A 22,539-nucleotide genomic window follows, 5' to 3' on the forward strand; every position below is an offset into this window, starting at 1 on the left:
CCTAATAGAGAGCTGGCTTATCATAAGCAACCAATAAACAGTAACTACTATTATGTTATCATTAAAATATTATCAAGAATGATATGTAGCTAATTTGAAAATAATTTGTTATTCTAGCTTCTTTCTGCTAAAAGTACTTTAAGTTGTAAAGGTTAATCTGAGCACTTTTTCATCCCAGAGATCCTGGTATTTGAAGCTTTTATTATCATTAGTTCAAAGCACTTTTTATTTATTTTTCTTACACTTTCTTCCTTGACCTCTGAGATATTTGTAAGTGTGCCATTTCATTTTGAAATAGTTGACATGTGGGAGTGGGCTTCTATATATCTTAAGGTAATTGATTTCTAATGTAATAAATCATATAGGAAACACAGTCTGCATGATTTCAAATTAAAACAAAGTAATGGGAATGCTTTTCCTATTGATTGTATTGATTACATACATGTCAAAACTAATCACATTGCATACTTGAAATATGTGCATTTTATTGTACTTCAATTTTACCCCAATAAAGCTACGGAAAAAGAAAAGAGTGATATGTAGCAACATGAGAAAGTGAAGGAAGCAGGTTATAAAATGACATGTACTATATAATTAGACTATTTAAAAAACAAACCCCAAATCTCTAAATAAAGAAAAATTTGAAGGAAAATATTCAAAATCTTAATGAGATTTCTTTGGGTGATTTTTTTTTTCTATTCCATATTTTTCTGGGTTTTCTTTATTGGGCATATTTTCCTTAAAGTGAGGTGGGATAGGGTCTATAACTTTTTAACGTAGAACTTTATGTTTACATAGTACCCTTATTTTAAAGTGCCTTCATGTACTCATAGTGTCCTGTGTGAGTAATGACTTGGGCAGCTTAACTGAGCCAACTGTCTCGACCTCTTGCACAATGTTCTTTACTAAAGACTATCATACTTTCCTTGTTCTCTTTTAATGTACCTAGCTTTTGCTTTGCAATCAGCTCTGCTAGATCTTCTTCTAAACACTAGTGCCTCAGAGCTTGACAAGTTTGTCCTTCTTTGTTTGTACTTTCCTTCTAATGATATCATTCAGTTCCCTGAATTTAATTTAAATTAGAGATGTGATTCTGATAGATTTACATTTCTCCCTTGATCCCCACACTCAAATATCTAACAGGCCACTTCACTTGAATGTTTTAATTGGCATTATAAACCTAACACATCCAAAATAACTGTTTTAGTTACCCTGAAAGCTAAGCCTGCTCTTCATCTTAGTAACTGGTATCATCCACTCCGTTGCTCAGTTCTGAAACCTAGGAGTCATGTTTGATTACTCTCTTTTCAATCGCAAATATCCATTCTATCAGTGAGTTTTGTAAGCTTCAGAATATACTGAGTCCTTCTGCTGTTCTGAACCTTTGTTCTGTCATTCTCCACCAAGCTACTACCATCTCTTTGAACTACATTGGCATTCTCATGTCTAGCCTTTCTGCCTCCTGTTTCCCTGTCCCTCCACCCCTAGTTGCCCATGGCCTAGTCTCTATGTAACAACTAGAATGATCTTTTTAAAATGTAAAATGAGGTCACAACATTCCCATGCTTAAGCCTTCTAATGGCCTCCCATCCTTTTGGAATAAAATTCAAACTTCTTTCCATGGCCTACTTGATTTTATATTTTTTGGCACCTTCCTCTTTCTGACCTTATCTTCTCTTACACTCTTATTTGTTTACTTAGGCCATTCTGGCCTTCTTTTGGTTTGACAGGTTGAAGTTTGCCCTCTGTCCTGTAGAGAGGATCAGACATTTCTTCCTATAACAAAGTACATTGCTGAATTTCTGACAGGCTTATGTATAAACCAGAAAATGGTAAAATGAAGAAAGAAATAAGGAAAAGGTTTTTTTTATAGGTGACAATTTATGTTTTCAAAGGTTTGTCCTTAAATTTAGTTGGAAAAGAACCCTATATTCCTGTCTTTGAAACTATTTTCTTGGTTACCCCTACCAAATTTTTGAGATGCTTAGCTAAGAAATGTGAAATCACTTTAGGAAACATTCATTATTATTCCTCATTCTTATTTTCCTCCTTCTCCCCCGCTTTCTCCTACTCCTTCTCCCTCCTTCCTCTTCTTCCCCCTCCCCCTCCCTTTCTTTAACCAGCCTTTGACCATCTTTCAGCAAAGAAAATGTGCATTTTAAGTCAGTATCATTACACGGAGGGGTGGGTTCCACTCAGAGCATAATGAACAACATTAAACTTCAGCAAATTTTTATTTCATTTATCATAAAAGAAAGATCCTCAAAGCTTAGATTTATAGGACACTTAGTCTCTTTAGTAGTTTAGCAGTTCAGTTTTCTTAATTAATAGATGACGAAAGTGAGACATAAAGAGAAAACATTGTATCTGTGGAACAGTCTTTCACCCTTTGAATGATTAACATTACATTAAATCATTAGCCAAAGAGTTATCCCATTTTACAGATTAGAAGAGTGAAACTCAGAAGCTGTTTGTTTCAAGTCTTGTAGCTGGTGAGAGCTACATATTGTATTTCTTATGCTATATTGTCTCTGGGAGGAGTTATAAGCTATTTTAAAAAGCTACAATGGAGGTGGAAGAGAAGCTGTTATTTTTAAATCTATAACTTTATGTTCATATTATAAAAGCAATTTACATTCTTAGTTCCTACTACATGTGGATTTTAAAGGTTAGGATCTTTGTTTTTATTATGAAAATTAATCACCTTCAACTTTCTACATGAAATGTTTTTGAGTTCTTGCAACATTTACTATGTGTATCTGATATATTTGTGATGCATTAGTTTTTTAATGAGAAAAAAAATCAAGATAATAAAAATAAAAGTGGGGCTGGGGTTGTAGCTCAGTGGTAGAGTGCTTGCCTGGCACATGTGAGGCACTGGGTTTGAACCTCAGCGCCACATAAAAAATAAATAAATAAATAAAATAAAGGCATTGTGTCCATCTACACTAAAAAAAATTTAAAACCAAATAAATAAAAATAAAAGTGACACATGTATACGAGACAATTCGAAAATCAGAGATGGGAAAACCGCTGAAAGGACAGTTGTCCCTCACAACTGTTATGAATGTTCTGGTGTACTGATGTCTGGTCTGTCTTTAATTTTCTTTCTCCATATCTGTATTCCAGGTGCATGGTATCTTTAAAACAAGCAAAATGTGATGGATAGTTAAGAATTGATGAGTTTTACTCTTATATTTGCTTTCATTTTTACTTTTAGGATAGCATATTTGTGTAGGGCTTTTGTTTTGGTTGGTTGGTTTTTGTTTTGTTTTTTTACTGACTTCTTATTGCAGGATATGGCATAAAACAAATTAAATACTTTTGGAAAAATTTTGAAGTAAAAGTAAATGTAAGTAAATGACTTAAGATAGTCTAATTATATTGCAACAGTTTCAAAAGCTTGTGGCCTTATCTAGAATAGTAAGGCACCAAAATAATAAGCATGTATGCCCTGTAGCTTTGTAGGAACAAAATATTAAAAGTATGTGTATATTACCATTTTTAAATAAGGGTGGCAACATGGCCTTTTCTTGTTACATCATACACAAAGAACTTATTATTGGATCATATTTTATCCCAAATGTCCAAATTTTTTTATAGAGCTATTTAATTCTTTTTTAAAATATATTTTTAGTTGCATATGGACACAATGCCTTTACTTTATTTTTATGTGGTTCTGAGGATCGAACTCAGTGCCTCACACGTGCTAGGCAAGTGCTCTACCACTGAGCCACAACTCCAGCACCAGACCTGCTTAACTCTTTTGAGGTATTTTTATATTAAAGTTTAGCACTTTATCAAGATTTTTTCTCTTAAAAATTTTTTCCATTGAACATTTTTAATAGAGGGAGATCAGGTAGACATAGTTTGCATATAATGCAGTTTTTGGCTTTTATAAGCTGCATAACACTTTGACATTTAAGATTCTTTCTTTTTAAAAAAATTTTTTTTCAGTTGTTAGTGGACCTTTATTTTATTTACTCATATGCAGTGCTGAGAATAGAACATTTTAGCATTTTGCTTCATATTTACACACACACACACACACACACACACACACACACACACACATATATTCAAAATAGGAGATTTCAAATAAAGTTGGAGCCTTCTTTGTTTTCCTCCTTCATCCCATTTTTTTCCCTCCCTTGGCAGAAACAAGCACAGCATAAAATTGCACATATTGCTTTACCTCTTTCTGTATACCCTTTAAAGTTTTGCCATGTAGGCTTAGTTATTACTTAGTATGGTTTTTAAATTTTTTAAAATAAGTATTCTCCTTCTTTATGTATTATTATACAATTTTCTTTTAAAATCAGTGTTGTTTTTAAAATGTTTATATGTTCATACATTTAGGTGTAGTTCACTTATTTAACTACAGCATCCGAACTACGAAAATGCCAGCTTATCTATTCATCTATTAATTGATATTTAAATTGTTTGTATTTTTCTTTGTACATACATAGCTGGCCTGCTTTTAGTATGTATTTGTCAATTGACCAACAAGGGAATATTGTGACTCTAATCATGTACCCATTCTTTCCTTCTGGGGCACACTGAACTTAAAGACATGGCTAGAACAGAAATAATATGGTTAATTCTTACAGTCTTTTTGTTGCAGGCATGATTTTTGAAAGTTACTGTTCAGAGTAAATCTTTAATTCTTAAAAATAATTTGTTTCTTTTAGGTGCTTGTTTAAACTGCCAGGAAAACAGCAAAGGGGTTCACTGTGAAGAATGCAAAGAAGGATTTTATCAGAGTCTCGATGCCACAAAAGAATGTCTTCGCTGCCCTTGTTCAGCAGTGACATCTACAGGCATTTGTACTATAAGTAAGTCTTCATTTCAGGGGGAAACCCTCCCCCAAATCCTTTATCAATAATTATTAATTGCATTGAAAAATTCTGAATGTTATAGGTGAAAGGAACTTATAAAAGCAGCAAAATTTTCGTTTTGAGGAATTTACAATCTAATCCAAATACATATGTGAAATGATACTTAAAATATCTAAAAACCACCATGATTAGTTAATGCAGGAACTACAAAACTGAGCACGTTTTACTCACTCTTTCAATGTAACACTAAGTAGTTCTTTGAAGGTACTTAATAATGTTGGCTGATTGTGTTTATGCAATTATCTTTTTAAAAAAATTTTTTTTAGTTGTAGATGGACACAGTGTCTTTATTTTATTTATTTTTGTGGTGCTGAGGATCGAACTCAGTGCCCCACCCATGTGAGGCAGGCACTCTACCACTGAGCCACAACCCAGCCCATATACAGTTATCTTTCAAACACAGTTAACACACATATATTCCTGGTGTATTAGTTATCAATTGCTTCATAACTAATTACCCTAAGATTTAGTGCTTTAAAACAATAAATATTTCTTATTTCCTATATTTTCTATTACAAGTTTGGGAGCAGCTTAGCTGGATAGTCCTGGTTAGGTTCTTCCTTCCCTTCTTCTCTTCTATCCTTTCTTTTAAAATCACAGCTTTATTGAGATGTAATTCATATCCATACAATTTATTTAACATGTAAAGTTGAGTGTTTTTTAATGTATGTTCACAATGTTGTGCAACCATCTTCACAGTCAGTTTGGGAACATTGTCATCACCTCTTCCCATCAAAAATCTCAAAAAGCAAAAACAAACAATTCTATAACCATTAGCAATCATTCCCATTTCCTCCAGCCTTTGGCAACCATTAACCTATTTTTCTTCTCTGTGGATTTGCCTGTTCTGAGCAGTTTATATAAATGGAATCATACAATATATGGCCTTTTGTATCTGGTTCTTTTACATAGCATATTTTCAAAGTTCATTCACGTTGCAACATATACTGGCACTTCATTCCTTTTGGTTGACAAATAATATGCCATTCTATGAATATATACATCATACTTATCCATTCATCAGTTGATGGACATGTGGATTGTTTCTGTTTTCTATCCATTACAAATATTACTGTTGTGAACATTTGCATTCATGTTTTTGTGTATACTAGTGTCCATTTCTCTTGGGAATATAACCAGGAGTGGAACTGCTGGATCGTATAGTAGCTTAACTTTGTTTAACTCTGTGAGGAACTGTCAGGTTATTTTCCAAAGTGAGTACACCATTTTACATTCTCATTTTCCCCAATATTGTATGAAAGTTCTAAGTTCTCCACCACCTCATTGAAACTTAATTTTGTCTTTTATGATTGTAGCCATCCTAGCGGATGTGAAGTGGTATTGCATTTTGGCTTTAACTTGCACTTTTCTTATGACTAAGTGCTTACTGACCATTTGCATATTTTCTTTCTTTTTTTTTTTATTCTGCAAGAGTACTATTTATTAGAAATATTAGGATATGTATCTTTTTATGCTTCCAAAGAGGAATTTTAAGAAAAATCTATTTTACTATTATATACAGAGTTTTTAATTATTAGGAAAATCTTACATTCATGAACACCAGTGATTATATCAACACTATATAGTGCGTGATAAAGAGGGAATTTTCAAATGATTTAAAATATTTTTTTAAATTTTTTAATTTATTTTTATTGTAAACAAATGGGATACATGTTGTTTCTGTTTGTACATGAAGTAAAGGCATACCATTTGTGTAATCATACATCTACATAGGGTAATGGTGTTTGATTCATTCTGTTATCTTTTCCTTCCCCCCCACCCCCCACTCCTCTTTTCCCTCTATACAGTCCCTTCTTCCTCCATTCTTGCCCCCCTCCTACCCTCCATTATGTGTCATCATCCGCTTATCAGTGAGATCATTCGTCCTTTGGTTTTTCGAGATTGGCTTATCTCACTTAGCATGATATTCTCCAATTTCATCCATTTGCCTGCAAATGCCATAATTTTATTATTCTTTATAGCTGAGTAATATTCCATTATATATATATAATCATATATATAATATATATATCACAGTTTCTTTATCCATTCATCAATCAGAGGACATCTAGGTTGGTTCCACAATCTGGCTTTGTGAATTGAGCAGCTATGAACATTGATGTGGCTGTATCTCTGTAGTATGCCAATTTTAAATGCTTTGGGTATAGGCCAAGGATTGGGATAGCTGGGTGAACTGGTGGATTCATTCCAAGCTTTCTGAAAAATCTCCATACTGCTTTCCAGAGTGGCTGCACTAATTTGCAACCCCACCAGCAATGTATGAGTGTACCTTTTTCCCCACATCCTCGCCAACACCTATTGTTGCTTGTATTCTTGATAATCGCCATTCTGATTGGGGTGAGATGGAATCTTAGTGTAGTTTTGATTTGTATTTCTCTTATTTCTAGAGATGTTGAACATTTTTTCATATATCTGTTGATTGCTTGTAGATCTTCTTCTGTGAAGTGTCTGTTCATTTCCTTAGCCCATTTGTTGATTGGATTATTTGTATTCTTGGTGTAGAGTTTTCTGAGTTCTTTATATATTCTAGAAATTAGTGCTTTATCGGAAGTATGAGTGGCAAAGATTTTCTCCCACTCTGTAGGTTCTCTCTTCACGTTGCTAATAGTTTCCTTTGTTGAGAGAAAGCTTTTCAGTTTGAATTTAACCCAGTTATTGATTCTTGCTTTTATTTCTTGTGCTATGGGAGTCCTGTTAAGGAAGTCTGATCCTAAGCTGACATGTCGAAGATTTGGACCTACTTTTTCTTCTATAAGATGAAGAGTCTTTGGTCTGATTCCGAGGTCCTTGATCCATTTTGAGTTGAGTTTTGTGCAGGGTGAGAGATAGGGGTTGTTTCATTCTGCTGCATATGGATTTTCAGTTTTCCCAGCACCATTTGTTGAAGAGGCTATCTTTTCTCCATTATATGTTTTTGGCCCCTTTGTCTAGTATGAGAAAATTGTATTTATTTGGGTTTGTGTCCATGTCCTCTATTCTGTACCATTGATCTACCTGTCTATTTTGGTACCAATATCATGCCGTTTTTGTTACTATTGCTTTGTAGTATAGTTGAAGTTCTGGTATTGCGATGCCACCTGTTTCACTCTTCCTGCTAAGGATTGCTTTAGCTATTCTGGGTTTCTTATTCTTCCAGATGAATTTCATGATTGCTTGTTCTATTTCTGTAAGGTACATCATTGGGATTTTAATTGGAATTGCATTGAATCTGTATAGCACTTTTGGTAGTATGACCATTTTGACAATATTAATTCTGCCTATCCAAGAACATGGGAGATCTTTCCATCTTCTAAGGTCTTCCTCAATTTCTTTCTTCAATGTTTTGTAGTTTTCATTGTAGAGATCTTTTACCTCTTTGGTTAGATTGATTCCCAATATTTTATTTATTTATTTATTTATTTTTTTTTTTCTTGAAATACAGAATTTTATTTAGAAACTGTTTAAAAGTAGGAAAAAACCCTGTCAAGAAAGACCAGGTGAAAAATGGGTTCCCAACAAAATGGAATTTTAGGGCAACAAAAGTCTAAAAGACCACAAAAGAGAAATAGCACCACTGTCATTTGAACAATGGCTAGTTACTTGCATTTTTTGGCATTGTTAATCAATGAATCTGGGTTTTCCTCTGAATTCCACACAGAGCATGCACTACACAGCAATTTTATCATAAAATACCTGTTTTCTACACACATTTTAGGATAAGCTACCACCATAAACAAATCAATACAAACACATCAGGGGGTTGAACAATCTCAGTAGTGGGTAACATACATTTTGCAGAATTCTGCCAAACAAGGGGACTGAATAGGCCATGGGTAAAGCAAATGAGGGAGAGTTAAGGAATGAAATATTTTAAATATTAATAATTAATTCAGACACGGTACTGTATTTTCTGCAAAAGAAATTAACATTTAATTCTAATGAATTTTATCTCCAAAGAGATTAGTGCACTGGCAAAGTATTCAGATAACAGTGGAGAGCTGTGGACAGCAGATACCGAAAACACCCCAGCCTTGTAGATCCCAAGATAACGATGGCCTTCACTGATCACTCCCTTTACTGGAGATCCAGCAAGAGCTTGCAGCATGATCACCTGCCTGCTGTACTTCCAATGCTAAGCAGCAAACTTAACGAGCCAAAGAGGAGTTCCCAGTGGGCAAGGGGAGCAGAGAAGAGAAACATGTTAAATGTAAACTTAAGATAGTAAAACAGGACACAAACCCATCCAAATGCCAGAGATGTGGGCAATTCTCCAAAAGTAGTTATTAGATTAAAAAAATGGACACACCTCATTTTTCAAAAACTCAACACACAGAAATTTCAGGAATAAATGGAAAAATCATTAGAGAAACACTCAATGAAATGCTCTTCACCTCAAACATCTCGGGGCTGAAACACCTTCTATTCATCCAGGCAACCAAGCTATTTGTTTTTAGCAGGTATGTAATTGGTCAATGACACCAAATGGCTTTACAGAGCAACTTCTTAAACTTTGCTTTTGGGACAAAGCCTAGGCCTGTGGGGATTTAAGCAATCCTTCAAGGCCTGTGACAGCAGTTTCCAAAGGTTCTGAGGTCTGGTCCTTCCTTCCCAGATACAATGTCAGACACATAAAATCTCCTGTCATGTTACATTTTATATTTTGAAATATGGAAGCATATTTTAAATACTCTTAAGCATTCATTTATTAAAACGTTCTCTGCCAAGATTTCACATTAGCTTAAAACTCAATTCAGTCTTTACTGAAGTCACTACCTCAGTGTATTACATAAAAATACCTTCTCCAGCAATCAGTGTGACCAGCAGCCACATGGGAGCCCTATGGTCAGCCTCTTTGTTCCCCAGGTGAACGAACTAGATGTTAATACTGCTCTGCTACAAGGTAAAAGCTCCTAACTCAAATTTATTGGTAAAGGAGTGAAACTTCTGCAAAGTGCACTTTTTTAAAAAGAGGTACTTTTTGCTTATGAAAAGAAACCAGTGAATCCTCTAAGAATAATAAAAAGGAATATTTTACAGTTAAGCACATGATTTGGAGTGAAGAATTCGAATGTTGCTCTGCTGGTCCAGGCTGTTAATACTCTTCTTGTTCCTCCTGTGGGCCCCCTTCATCAGGTATCACAAAGCCTTTGTCTGTGACATAGAGAATGTCTACAATCCTCTGTAATACAGGATCGTTTTCCCCCTCATTCTCCTGGCAAATCAATTCAATGTTCCGTAGCTTTCCAAAGTAGAAATCTCTCTCCTTCTCCAAGTCTTCAACAGTAAGTTTCAACACGTTGACCTGCTGCATCAACTCAGCTGCTTCATCGTCCCCGTTGCCCACGCCAGGGTTCTTTCGCACCACCCCGGGTCCAGCCTTAGGAGCTGCAGGAGTTCTCTGTGTTGAGATGGGTCTCTGTGGAGCTGCACTGCTCGAGCCGAGAGGTTTCTTCGGTTTATTCAGAGCTGGAGCAACAAGGGAGGGAGCAACTGCAGTTTCTTGTCCTTGTCTGGCAGCTACAGGGTCATAGTCTTTTCCATCATAGTTTGCATCAAAAAACTTCTTGAACCACTGCACAAATTCAAAATTATCCTGAAATTTTCCTTTAACTAATTTATCCACAGGAATTATTTTGTCAACTCCCATCCTCTTAAAACCTGCTTGTAGTATTTTGAAATTCTGGATATATTCATGTTCTAGTTTAGCTTGGAACTTCACTTTCTTCAAGGCAACAGAGCCGGGGAACAACATGTCCATAAACTGACAATAGGCAGCTCCTGAGCACAACTGTTCGATCTTTGTCAGATTCAACTGGAGAGACTCATTGATCCAGGCCAGCATGTCATGTCGACTTAGGTTATCACTGGTGACTGATGTCGAGTATACGTTCACTGCCATCTTCGGCTCTCGGCGGAACTGCTTCCACTGCCGGCGCCGGGCTCCGGTTCCGTCTTCGTCTGGTTCAAACCCAATATTTTATTTTTTTTAAGGCTATTGCAAATGGAGTTGTTTTCCTCATTTCCCTTTCAGATGTTTCATCGCTTGTGTATTAAAATGCTTTAGATTTATGCATGTTGATTTTATAGCCTGCTATTTTGCTGAATTCATTGATGAGGTCTAGAAGTTTTCTGGAGGAGTTTTTTTGATCCTCTAAATATAGAATCATGTCATCAGCAAATAGTGACAGTTTAAGTTCCTCTTTTCCTATTCATATCCCTTTAATTTCTTTAGTTTGTCTAATTGCTCTGGCTAGAGTTTCGAGGACAATGTTGAATAGAAGTGGTGAAAGAGGACATCCCTGTCTTGTTCCAATTTTTAAAGGGATGCATATTCTCTTTAGAGAAATGTCTATTTAGATCTTTTGTTCATGTTAAAATTGGATCATTTATCTTTCTGTCATTGAGTTGAAAGAGTTCTAGATACAGGTCCCTTCTCAGATATGGTTTGTAGGGGCTGATGACAGCTCAGGGGAAGAGTACTTGTCTAGCATGCACAGGGCCCTCGGTTTGATCACCAGCACTAAAAAAATAAAAATAAAAGTAAAAAAGATGTACGATTTGTAGATATTTTGTTTTATCCTATGGCTTAATTTTTTGCTTACTTGATGATATTCTTTTTTTTTAAATCTATAAAAGTTAGCTTTATATGTGTATGCCAAATTTAACAAAAACTTCACTTTACAGAGTTAGGTCTTCTTGTCCTTCAACGTAATTATGACATTGCTTTGAAGGATAAAAATACAGAATAATATACCTTCTGATGCACTTCAGTATGATGAAGAAAGCCTGAGACCCATACCAAAATTAGGTCCATATTTTAAAGCTGCATGCAATCAAGCCAGGATAATAAATTGAGGAACCAATCTATGTAATCACAATCACTTTTTCCTAATGTATTTAAGTAGCTTTGCACTGGCTCTGACAGATCTGGGACTTCATTCATTAGTGAGCCATCAGTTCTTGGGCTGCACTAGTTTCTACTCTTCAGATTGTCCTCATCCTTTGTGGTAACCTGAGGCAGAACCACCTGTGTTAATGTGAAGAAATATGTCAGCTTTGTCACCCCTCACAGTTGGAAGATCTATCCAGTGATGAGAGAGGACGTTCAAGTCACCTAGTATTATTGTTTTGTGGTCTATTTGAATCTTGAAATTGAGAAGAATTTGTTTGGTGTACGTAGATGCTCCATTGTTTGGGGCATATGTTTTTATAATTGCTATGTCTTATTGGTGTATGATTCCCTTAAGCAGTTTAAAATGTCCTTCTTTATCTCTTCTGACTAACTTTTGTTTGAAGTCCACTTTGTCTGATATGAGGATGGAAACTCCTGCTTGTTTATATAGTCCATGTGAGTTATATGATTTTTCCCAACCTTTCACCTTCAATCTGTGGATATCTTTTGCTAGGAAGTGAGTTTCTTGAGGACAGTATATTGTTGGATCTTTTTTTTTTTTTAATCCAATCTGCCAGTCTATGTCTTTTGATGAGTTTAGGCCATTAACATTCAGGGTTATTATTGAGATATAATTTGTGTTCCTGGCCATTTAAAAAAAATTTTTTTTAGTTATAGATGGATATAATACCTTTTTATTTTATTTATCCATTTTTATGTGGTGCTGAGGATTGAACCCAGTGCCTCACACAAGCTAGGCAAGTCCTCTACCACCGAGCCACAACCCCAGCCCTTGTTTTGTTTTTAACTTGATTTAGTTTCTCCTTTGATTGACCTTTCCTTTAGTGTAGTTCTTCCCTTTGCTGGTTTTCACTGTTGGTTTTTTTTTTTTTTAAGTTTCCTCCTCATGGAATATTTTGCTGAGAAGGTTCTGTAGTGCAGGCTTTCTACTTGTGAATTCTCTTAACTTTTGTTTATCATGGAAGGTTTTTATTTCATCTTCAAATCTGAAGCTTAATTTTGCTGGATATAAAATTCTTGGTTGGCATCCATTTTCTTTCAGAGCTTAATATATGTTATTCCAGGACCTCCTGGCATTGAGGGTCTGAGTTGAGAAATCAGCTGAGATCTGAATTGGTTTCTCCTTATATATAATTTGATTTTTTTCTCTATCAACCTTTAAAATTCTATCCTTATTCTGTATGTTAGTCATTCTCATTATAATGTGCCTTGGTGTGGGTCTGTGGTAATTTTGTACACTTGGGGTCCTATAAGTCTCTTGTACTTGATTGTCCATTTTATTCTTAAGATTTGGGAAGTTTTCTGATATTATGTCATTGAAAAGATTGTGCATTCCTTTGGTTTGTATCTCCATGCCTTCGTCTATTCCAATAAATCTTAAATTTGGTCTCTTTATGTTGTCCCATATTTCTTGGAAGTTCTTTTCATGGTTTCTTACCATCTTCTCTGTATGGTCAACTTTATTTTCAAGAATATATATTTTGTCTTTATTGCCTGAGGTTCTGTCTTCCAAGTGGTCTATTCTGTTGGTGATACTTTACATTGATTTTTTAATTTGGTTTATTGTTTCCTTCATTTTGAGGATTTCTGCTTGATTCCCTTTTATAATCTCTGCCTCTTTATTGAAGTGATCTTTCACTTCCTTTATTTTCTTTCCAATACCATCCTTTATTTTGAAGATCAATCTAACTATGTATTTTCTAAACTCCATCTCTGACATTTCTTCTTCTGTGTTGTCTGTGGATTCTATTGTTGGAACATCTTGGTTTGTTTCAGGCACTTTGTTCCCTTGTTGGTGTGTCTTCTTATCTAGCAATATGGAGCTGAGACAGTACAGATTCTACCCTGTAGTCTTTTAGTATCCCTGAAGGCTTCCAGTACCTCACCTTTAAAGGGAAGACCATTATTAACAGTACGCAATGCAAATAATATACCACCTTAAACCAAATGGCTCCTATTAAGGCATTTACAGTTTTGTCACAACATATGGAAATGAAATGTTCAATTATTGTGTACAATATAAACAGTAAGTTTGCTAAAAGGGTTTACGATTTCAAATGATGGACAATGAAGGAACAAAAGTAGTGTAAGATGTGATGTTTATGAGGGAAAGGGAGAGAAGATAGAGGTAAAAATTTATAGTAAGAGTGAGGAAGGAATTAATAAAGGATGGCTATTAGTATGACAGAAGTGAGAAAGAGAATCTAGGGGGACAGGTGAGAGAAAAAATGTGTACAAATTTTTTTTAAAAAGTAAACATATAGGGATACGCAACAAAACTGTCATATACTAATCAGACATCCATTACTCAATAAATTGATGCATGAAAAATATTTGGATTCAAATATGGTAAAGGTATGAGACAGAGGGCAAATAAATAAAGGCAGGAAGTCTCAATGGAAAATTGAATGGTTGCTTCCCTTGGGTTTCAAAAAAGTTCTCTACTTCCCTTCTCCACTGATAGGTGGGGTTGTCTGAAGTTTGATGCTAGCTCCAGGCCAGTGGGTGCCGGACTGGTTGGGTGGGTGAGCCAATAACAAGATGCCCTCACACCGTCTTACAGTCTTCCCACCCATTGTAACTAGCCCCTTCCATCCCTGCACATCTCAGGACTCACTGAGCTGGAGAGAGCCCAGTTTTCTACAGTTTCTTCAACCTGTGTTCTCCCCTGGGGAACTGTCCCTGGTTTCTGGCTTTCCACGGGCTTGCCAGACAAAGACTGACCCACACAAACCCAGCTGCAATCTTATTGACCTTGACTTCAGCTTCCCCAGACCCTGTCTTGCTGCAGTTCCAAGATCTCAATGCCCTTTCAAAGAGCCACTACGCATGTGCTCACACATAGCGACCCTGTAAAGAGGCAGCCAGATGGCAGCCACTGCTACACCAAGCAGAAGGACCTCAGGTGCAACCAGACCTGCAGGTATCCTAATATATCTCCAAGCCCAGCCTGAGTCCCCAGACCAAGGTAGCCAGGCCCCAAGATGGCAGCAGCTGTGTGGCAAACCTGCAGGTCCTGGCTGTTGTCCCAAAATAGCAGCAGCTACATGCAACCAAACTGGCAGGTACTGTGACAATGGATTTCCAGGCCACTGTAGGCAGCAGGAGATCTGCTGGCAGTCTGCAGGCTAATGGCAAACAATTGGCAGGTGGACGTTGGGCAGTGGACCATGGATAGGTGAAAGGTGGACAATGGGCAGGTAAGAGGCAGGCAAATGGGCAAATGGCAGATGGTAGGCTGTAGTCAGTAGGCAATCTGCACTCAAAAAGTAGGCGATATGCTGGCAGACTGCAGATGATCACGGTAAACAGGGTAAACAGCAGGGGATTGATGAGCAGCAAGGACTGCCTCACAGAGAAACAGAATTTCCTCTGCTTGAATACTGAGTTACGGAGTGACAAGGAATGCAGCCTCCCTCTAGTCTGCCATCTTGGATCCCCCCTTGATGATATTTTTTTCAGCACAAAAGTTTTTAATTCCAACAAAATTCAATTTATTTAACTTTTTCTGTCATTGTTTATGTTGGCCTGAGATTTCTCATGAGGAGGTATGTTTTCCAGGGCTTAACTGGGACTATAGAATCAGCTTTTCAGTTGGTTTACTCATGTAGCTTGCTAGAGGCAAAAGTCTTCTATTATTTACCACATGGACCTCTTTGTAGAGTTACTAAATGTCCTTACAACATGGCAGTTGTCTTCTCCGAGTGAGTGATCCAAGAGAGAACAAGATGGAAGCTGCCATGCATTTTGTTATTTAACCTCTGAAACTATAGAGATTGGTTTCATGTGTCTGTCAAGTGTGGGAGGGTACTGCACAAGAGTGTGGATTAGAGGTAGGGGGCATTAGCTTCCATTTTGAAAATCGGTTGCCATACCTGGTAAGGGAACTGACACATTTACTCCTCTTTTCATAGAAAGGTTGTGTAGATACTTTCACTTATTCCAAAAATAGTAATTGAGCACCTGGTACATGCTTGTCATCGTATTAGACAAGAGATACAAAGATCTAAAAAATAAAATATGGTTCTTGTTCTAAAGGACTCTGCAATCTAGTAGAGAGGAAAGCACATAGATATAGCATTAAAAGTAGCAAATGTATTTATAGAATATATTATGACACAAAAGGAAGGGTATTCCATTGTACATGGGAATGAATATTAGGAAATTTTTCATAAAAGAGACACTGTAGTAACATACCTTATTAATTATCATTATGTATGTAAGTATATGTTAACCATTTAGAATAAATTAGGACTATTGTAGAGATAGAAATATGAAAATATAGTGCATTTGCACCTAAATCTGCATCCATCATATCAGACAGTGGTTTTCTTATTTTTATAAGCATATTGATGTGTTACAGGTGACAAGAATTTAAGATTTTAGAACTTTATAGGAATTATAAATAAGAACTTAAGTTGTATTGGTCCTTGGCTCATCTAGAGTAACTTTCCTTTTGAACACAGGATTTTGCTTATGATAATTTCTTTATAAATGATTGTTGAATAACTGACCGAATTTACTTTCTATGGAAAGATGATGCCTTACAAAACCAGTTGGCTTGAAATTCTTTGTCCCTTTTCCAGGTGCTGTAAGTTCCATAAGGACAGAGATCATGTCTATATTTTTAACCACTTTATCTTCATTCCTAGTGTTTGGTTAATGTTAATAATTCATGTTGGGGCTGGGGATATAGCTCAGTTGGTAGAGTGCTTACCTTGCAAGCACAAGGCCCTGGGTTCAATCCCCAGCACCACAAAAAAAAAAAAAAAAAATTCATGTTGAATGACTAGAAAGGGACATAGCCATAACAGGGCAGAGAGTAGTCAGATGTACAAAACTAGATTTAGTGAGAGTTTAGAGGGAAGAGGATAACTTCCTATTTGGAGCAGAGAAAAATTTTCATGAAGCAAGTTAACATTTGAACTGGGCCTTGAAGAGTGAGCATTGGGACATCTAGAAATGTATTTATATAGAGGTGAGTGGGAAATCAAAGCAAAAGACTGAATAGGGACTTGACCAGTCCAATTTGACTTGCATGTATGTGTACCAGAACATGTATACACTATAGACTAAAGGTAGCAACTACCCAGCCAATTCAGATAGTTTCATTCTTTCAGAACTCACTTTTTCTAGTGGAGAAACTAACATACAAACAAATGCCATGCAGTATTATGGGGAAGATCCTAGAGAATGTAAAGTGTCCCACAGTAAAAGAGACCCCATTAGTAAGCAGTGACAGTAATCTCGGTGGGAAACAATGAAGGCCTAAACTAAGATCCTTACAGTGGATATGGAGAGAGATATATGGAGTTTGGAAAGATTTTGATGAGGCATTATTGATATGAATTAATAACTGCTTGAAGGATGGGGGAGGATAAATAAGGAAAGATGATATATGTTGGTACCATTTGCTGAACATTGGAAGAGTACAGGACTTAGGCAGGGAAGATGTCAAGGACAATCATTTATATTAAGTTTGAAACGTTTGTAGATCCAGCCATACAAGTTAGTATGCTGTTTGGAATTTTAGAGGAATGGACTATAGATAGACATTTTGGAATTGTCAATTGTGTGAGTGGATGAGCTCACTTAGAAGAATGAACAGGGTGAGAATTGAAGGAGACTAAAAATAGAAGTCTGAGAATATTCCAGAATTTAAGGAGGGAAGAGATGGAGGACGTTTTCATTAAAGCAATAATTTATCCAATTTGCCATGTCTAAAAAAGGAAGGAATAAAAAAAAAACAAACAAACAAACAAACAAACAAAAAAAACTGGGAGTGTTAATCCATCACAATTATCAGGACTCCTGACTTAAGGATTTTTTTTTCACCTCCTGCTTCTACCTGAATAGGTTCTTTTTTTTTTTTTTTTTTTTTTTTTTTTGCGGTACTGGGGATCGAACTCAGGGCCTTGTGCTTTCGACTGAATAGGTTCTTAAGAGAGTCCCATCATTCCTACATTAAGCTGGAAAATTGGTAAATAAGGTTTAGATTGTCAGGTTGATTCCACTTATCTTTTAACATTGAAAAGAGATAGTAAGGATCCAGGTGCTGTGGCCGCAGGCCTGTAATTCCAGCGGCTTGGGGCGCTCAGATAGGAGGATCATGAGTTCAAAGCAAGCCTCAGCAAAAGCAAGGGACTAAGCAACTCAGTGAGACTCTGTCTCTAAATAAAATACAAAATAGGACTAGGGATGTGACTTAGTGGTCAAGTGGCCCCGAGTTCAATCCCTGATACCAAAAAAAAAAGGAGAAAGAGAGAGAGAGAGAGAGAAAAAAGAGGGTTTTATAAATATATTTGAGGACTAATAGTTATTTTGTATTTTTAATTGTAGCTTAACATTTTATTAAATTAATTTGATGTTGTCTCTCTTTTAGAATCGAATGAATTGGGACCTAAGTGTGTCCAGTGTAAAGATGGTTACACAGGCCCGAACTGCAATACGTGTGAAAATGGCTATTACAATTCTGACAGCATTTGTATACCGTGCCAATGTCATGGTCATGTGGACCCAGATAAAACTCCAAAGATTTGCAAGCCCGAGAGTGGTGAATGCATCAACTGCCTGCATAACACCACTGGGTTTTGGTGTGAGAACTGCCTAGAAGGTTATGTTCGAGACCTCCAGAGAAACTGCATCAAGAAAGGTAAAACTTCACCTAAGATTGTATGTTTACTGTCTAAGCCTAGCACTGAAAATTTCAGAACAGCCACCTTTAGCTTTGTAAAACCTTCCAATCTCACCAGAGGAATTTTCGGAAATAGATTTTGATAGATATTTGCCTAAAGAGGTTTCCTTCCCTTCCTGCTTCTCTCCTGATATTCCAAAGTCAACTCCAGAAATTTGAGAACCAAGACAAAGTCATTGCGACAGTAAGACCAAGTGTTCTCACGTTTTCCCTTCATCTATTTTTATTTTCATGTTAATACTTTAAAAATCCTATCATTTCTTTTATCCTTTCCTTCCTTTATTCTTATCACTTTCAGTGATCATCAAAGGTCTTTCAAGTAGGGTCCTATCATTTGGTTAGACATTCCAGCTGAGAAACTAGAGTTTATTTCAACATCTGTCCTAACTTTGGGCTTAAGTTGTTCCATGTGTGATGGGAGAAATAGTATTAATATGTCTTTTGATTCTTTTTTAAAGAAATCATTCACATGGCAGAATGTTTCTTATAGGGAATTTCAGTAAAGATTTAGAAAAAGTTAATGACTATAAATTCATGGGGATATTTGGAGATTATTAGGGCACAGAGCAATTAGACCATGTTCTATAAACCACTATGATCTTCTAACAGATAACAGATGCTGAATACTAGGTTGACATGCATTTGGTCTGTGGCAGGTGCAAGCCTTCTGCCATTTTCCTGATAGCCTTATACTTTTGTGATCAAGGCTGAAGGACTCAAATTTAACCCTATCACTAGAGACCTTGTCACTCAATTCACTTTTCCATTTGGGAGGCAGACCTTGTTCATATCTTATCCATACCAAGGAATAACTCATCAGTGGATAGGATTTTATTAGTTATTAGGTAATAAAAACTTTGCCCCTTTTAGACAAATTGATCTGTTGACTTGTAATGAATAATAATAATAATAATAATAATAATAATAATAATTTTATTGTATCTGGTGCCAAGCACTGTAAGCATTAACTGTGATAGTGCTGTATAGGGCATTATCTCATTTAATTCTGCCCAAGAATTCTGTAAAGTAGACATTATTACTCCCATTTAACAGATGAGAAACTGAGGTTTAAAAAGATTGACCTATCAGGCTGGGGTTGTAGCTCAGGGGTAGAGTGCTGGCCTAGCAGGCACAAGTCCTGGGTTCAATCCCAGCACCACAAAAAGTAAAAGAAAGAAAGAAAAAGAAAAGAAAAAAGATTGACTTATTTATAGCAACATTATTCTATTTGAGTTCAAAGCCTTTGGTCCTTCTACTGAGCTATGCTGTCACTAGTACAAAGTATAGTACCTTAATTATAAAATAGCTATAGTCTACACAAAATAAGAATTACCACACCTGAAATTAAAGGAAGGCTGTTTTCTCTCCTGGACAACATCAAATTGGAGCACTTAAATTATGTATTTCAGGTGTACCTAAAGGAAATTTTTGTTTGAGGAAATTTTACCTTTATGAAATACCATCAGACATGTTGGACTTACACTTCAAATGATTGCCATCTATCTCTGTCACTTTTAACTACCTAATTTAGAACCCAGGAGTGGCATATTTACTGCCTTTGCAGGAATTTATGATTCTATCCACAAGTGAAGAAGGATGGAAAACTCCAACATTGGAATTTTCCCAAAGATTTTAATAGAGATATTATACATATTGGAGATCAGACAGGGATGTAATAAGCTAGCTTTCCAGACCCTGATTCTTATCACTGTATTTCTTTAAAAATTATTTTAAACTTACATTACCTTAGAGCAAAGTACCATATCAACATCCCACATCAACTTCCACCCCATGTGTATTTCTTTTATTGTTTCTCGAAACTAGATGATTTTGTCTTTTACATTTCATTCTCTGTTTTTTATTTTCAGAAGTTATTGTTCCAACACCTGAAGGTTCTACCATTTTGGTTTCCAATGCCTCTTTGACCACATCAGTGCCCACCCCTGTTATAAATAGTACATTTACCCCCACAACCCTGCAGACTATCTTTTCAGTAAGCTCTTCTGAAAATAGCACTTCAGCTTTAGCTGATGTATCATGGACCCAATTTAACATCATCATTTTGACAGTCATCATCATTGTGGTGGTGCTGCTAATGGGATTTGTTGGGGCTGTATATATGTACCGTGAGTATCAAAACCGGAAACTCAATGCCCCCTTTTGGACCATCGAGCTGAAAGAAGATAATATCAGTTTTAGCAGCTACCATGACAGCATTCCCAATGCAGATGTGTCGGGACTGTTGGAAGATGATGGCAATGAAGTGGCTCCCAATGGGCAGCTGACCCTGACGACACCCATGCATAACTACAAAGCCTAAGGAGCTAGAAGTATTCTCCTGGATTGTTAAACCACAGTGCTTACTAAAACAGCATCAGCCCCTGAGCCAGACAAAGCCTGGGTAGAGTTTGCTGAGAAAGCAAAGGCAAATAGTGCATCTGAAATTTGCAGGTACAAATCTGTAATGCGCTTAGCCTATCTACTGCTTTTAATATTGCCATGAAGATCTGAAGCATTCAGTCATTAAGGACCTGAAGTAAAGTATATTTTTGTACCAAACCACATGGGAGTATGGAAAGGCTGAACCCCATAGTGCAGCCCAAATCCTCTTTGACCTCCTGATAGACTGTTGGGGAAGTGTTCGCCTTACCAGCGGTAGCAGGATGATGGTTGTGAAGGGGGAAAGGACTGCTAGAAGACTTCATTTCCATTCCTGAAACACATTTTTTTTAAAGGAGGGCCAGGGATTACATTAATTTTACTATTCTAAAAGACATCATTGAGGAAAAGATGGTGTCTAGGCTGTATCACAATAAACAGTCTTGGTTGTTTCTAGAATATGGGCAGGAAAGTCCCAAGAAGATCTTTAGAAGGGCTTGATTTTTCCTCCCAGGATTCTTGCTCAATGAAGAGATTAAAGCACAGGATAAGCTTCTAATGGTAGAGAACAGAGGGCAGCATTGGGGCAGCAGGAAGCTGATGGTCCTCCTCAGGGGCTCAGTGTAAATGATAAATTGTCTAAAAATAAGGAATATTCCTGCCTCTAGAGAAATAAGGTGTACATAGTTAATGTAGTATATCTTGTCAACATTGTATTTGTATCTATTTGTAAAAAAATTCATGTCATATTTTATCATCTAGAATTTATTTGTACAGCAGTAAATGGCACTGTAAAAAGAAAATATGGGGATTGGTTAAAATACTGTAAAATAGATGGCAATATTGCTAGAGCTGGGACTCTGGTGAGCATCAGTCATTTTTAGTCCCTCTTCGGACACTGTTGAAATTTATAAGAGGTTGAATGTTTCTAATCTTTCTTTCCTTTCTCAACCTAAAAGTAGAGTTATATGCTCTTTGACCTACTCTAGATTCAAGCAATAGGTTTTGAAGTCAAATAATTGTTAAGCTGGGACACAGGCTGCATTCTCCAAAACACTTGCCTAATTAGATACTAGTCATTCTATATGTTTTACATAAATTAATACAAAACATTCTTATTGAAACATTTTTCCTGAATGTAAAAGTTAGTCTTCCAAAGGATAAAAATATTTGATTTCCAAAAGAAAAGCCATCATATCGCTTGGGATCCCTAGTTTTTATGCCTGTGAACTATTTATATCCTCCCTTCAAAAAAAGGAAACACACATACACAAAAAAAAACCCTCCTACATTTAAACATAGCCCATCACTCATTGCCATGAGGTGTGTTCCCTCCCTTTGCAGTGCTGTAGCTCTTCCATACCCTTGCTCTCTGGGTAGAGGGTAGCTCTGTAGTTTAGTGTTTGTTTGTTTGTTTGTTTCTCCCAGAGGGCAACTACTATTGCTCTCATCTATTATGATATTGACAGATTGTGGATTGAGCAAGCTAAGGAAGGTGACCAGAAGTCAAATACAGATGTTTGTCAGGAGGAACAGCAAACTACGAGTTAGAAAAAAGGGAAGATTTCTTAGACCTAGGAAATCCAAGTTGACCCCTTTGCCTAACTTCCTGAGAAAAAAACCTAGAATTTTTTACCTTTAATAGGAGATCCCTA

The 22,539-nt window shown here is 36.3% G+C and overlaps 2 protein-coding genes across 2 annotated transcripts in view; one reads left to right on the forward strand and one right to left on the reverse strand.

Moving 5' to 3' along the window:
* Megf9 (multiple EGF like domains 9) overlaps positions 1–22,224 on the forward strand; it is an 88,956-nt gene extending 66,732 nt beyond the window's left edge. The window contains exons 4-6 of the mRNA XM_047524734.1: positions 4,692–4,835; positions 18,194–18,463; positions 20,374–22,224. Of these exons, the coding sequence (XP_047380690.1) occupies positions 4,692–4,835; positions 18,194–18,463; positions 20,374–20,825 (866 nt within the window). The 3' untranslated portion in view covers positions 20,826–22,224. The remainder of the gene's footprint in view (positions 1–4,691; positions 4,836–18,193; positions 18,464–20,373) is intronic.
* On the reverse strand, positions 9,848–10,840 carry LOC124964438 (microtubule-associated protein RP/EB family member 1-like). Its single transcript, XM_047524735.1, has one exon. The coding sequence runs from the start codon at positions 10,795–10,797 to the stop codon at positions 9,991–9,993; it is 807 nt and encodes a 268-aa protein (XP_047380691.1). The 5' UTR covers positions 10,798–10,840; the 3' UTR covers positions 9,848–9,990.
* Positions 22,225–22,539: the final 315 nt, after the last annotated feature.

The sequence above is a fragment of the Sciurus carolinensis genome, chromosome 14 (genome assembly GCF_902686445.1).
Source record: "Sciurus carolinensis chromosome 14, mSciCar1.2, whole genome shotgun sequence".
Lineage (NCBI taxonomy): Eukaryota > Metazoa > Chordata > Mammalia > Rodentia > Sciuridae > Sciurus > Sciurus carolinensis.

Coding starts and splice junctions, on each gene's coding strand:
- LOC124964438 (XM_047524735.1), bottom strand. CDS start 10,797: ATGGCAGTGAACGTATACTCGACATCAGTCACCAGTGATAACCTAAGT.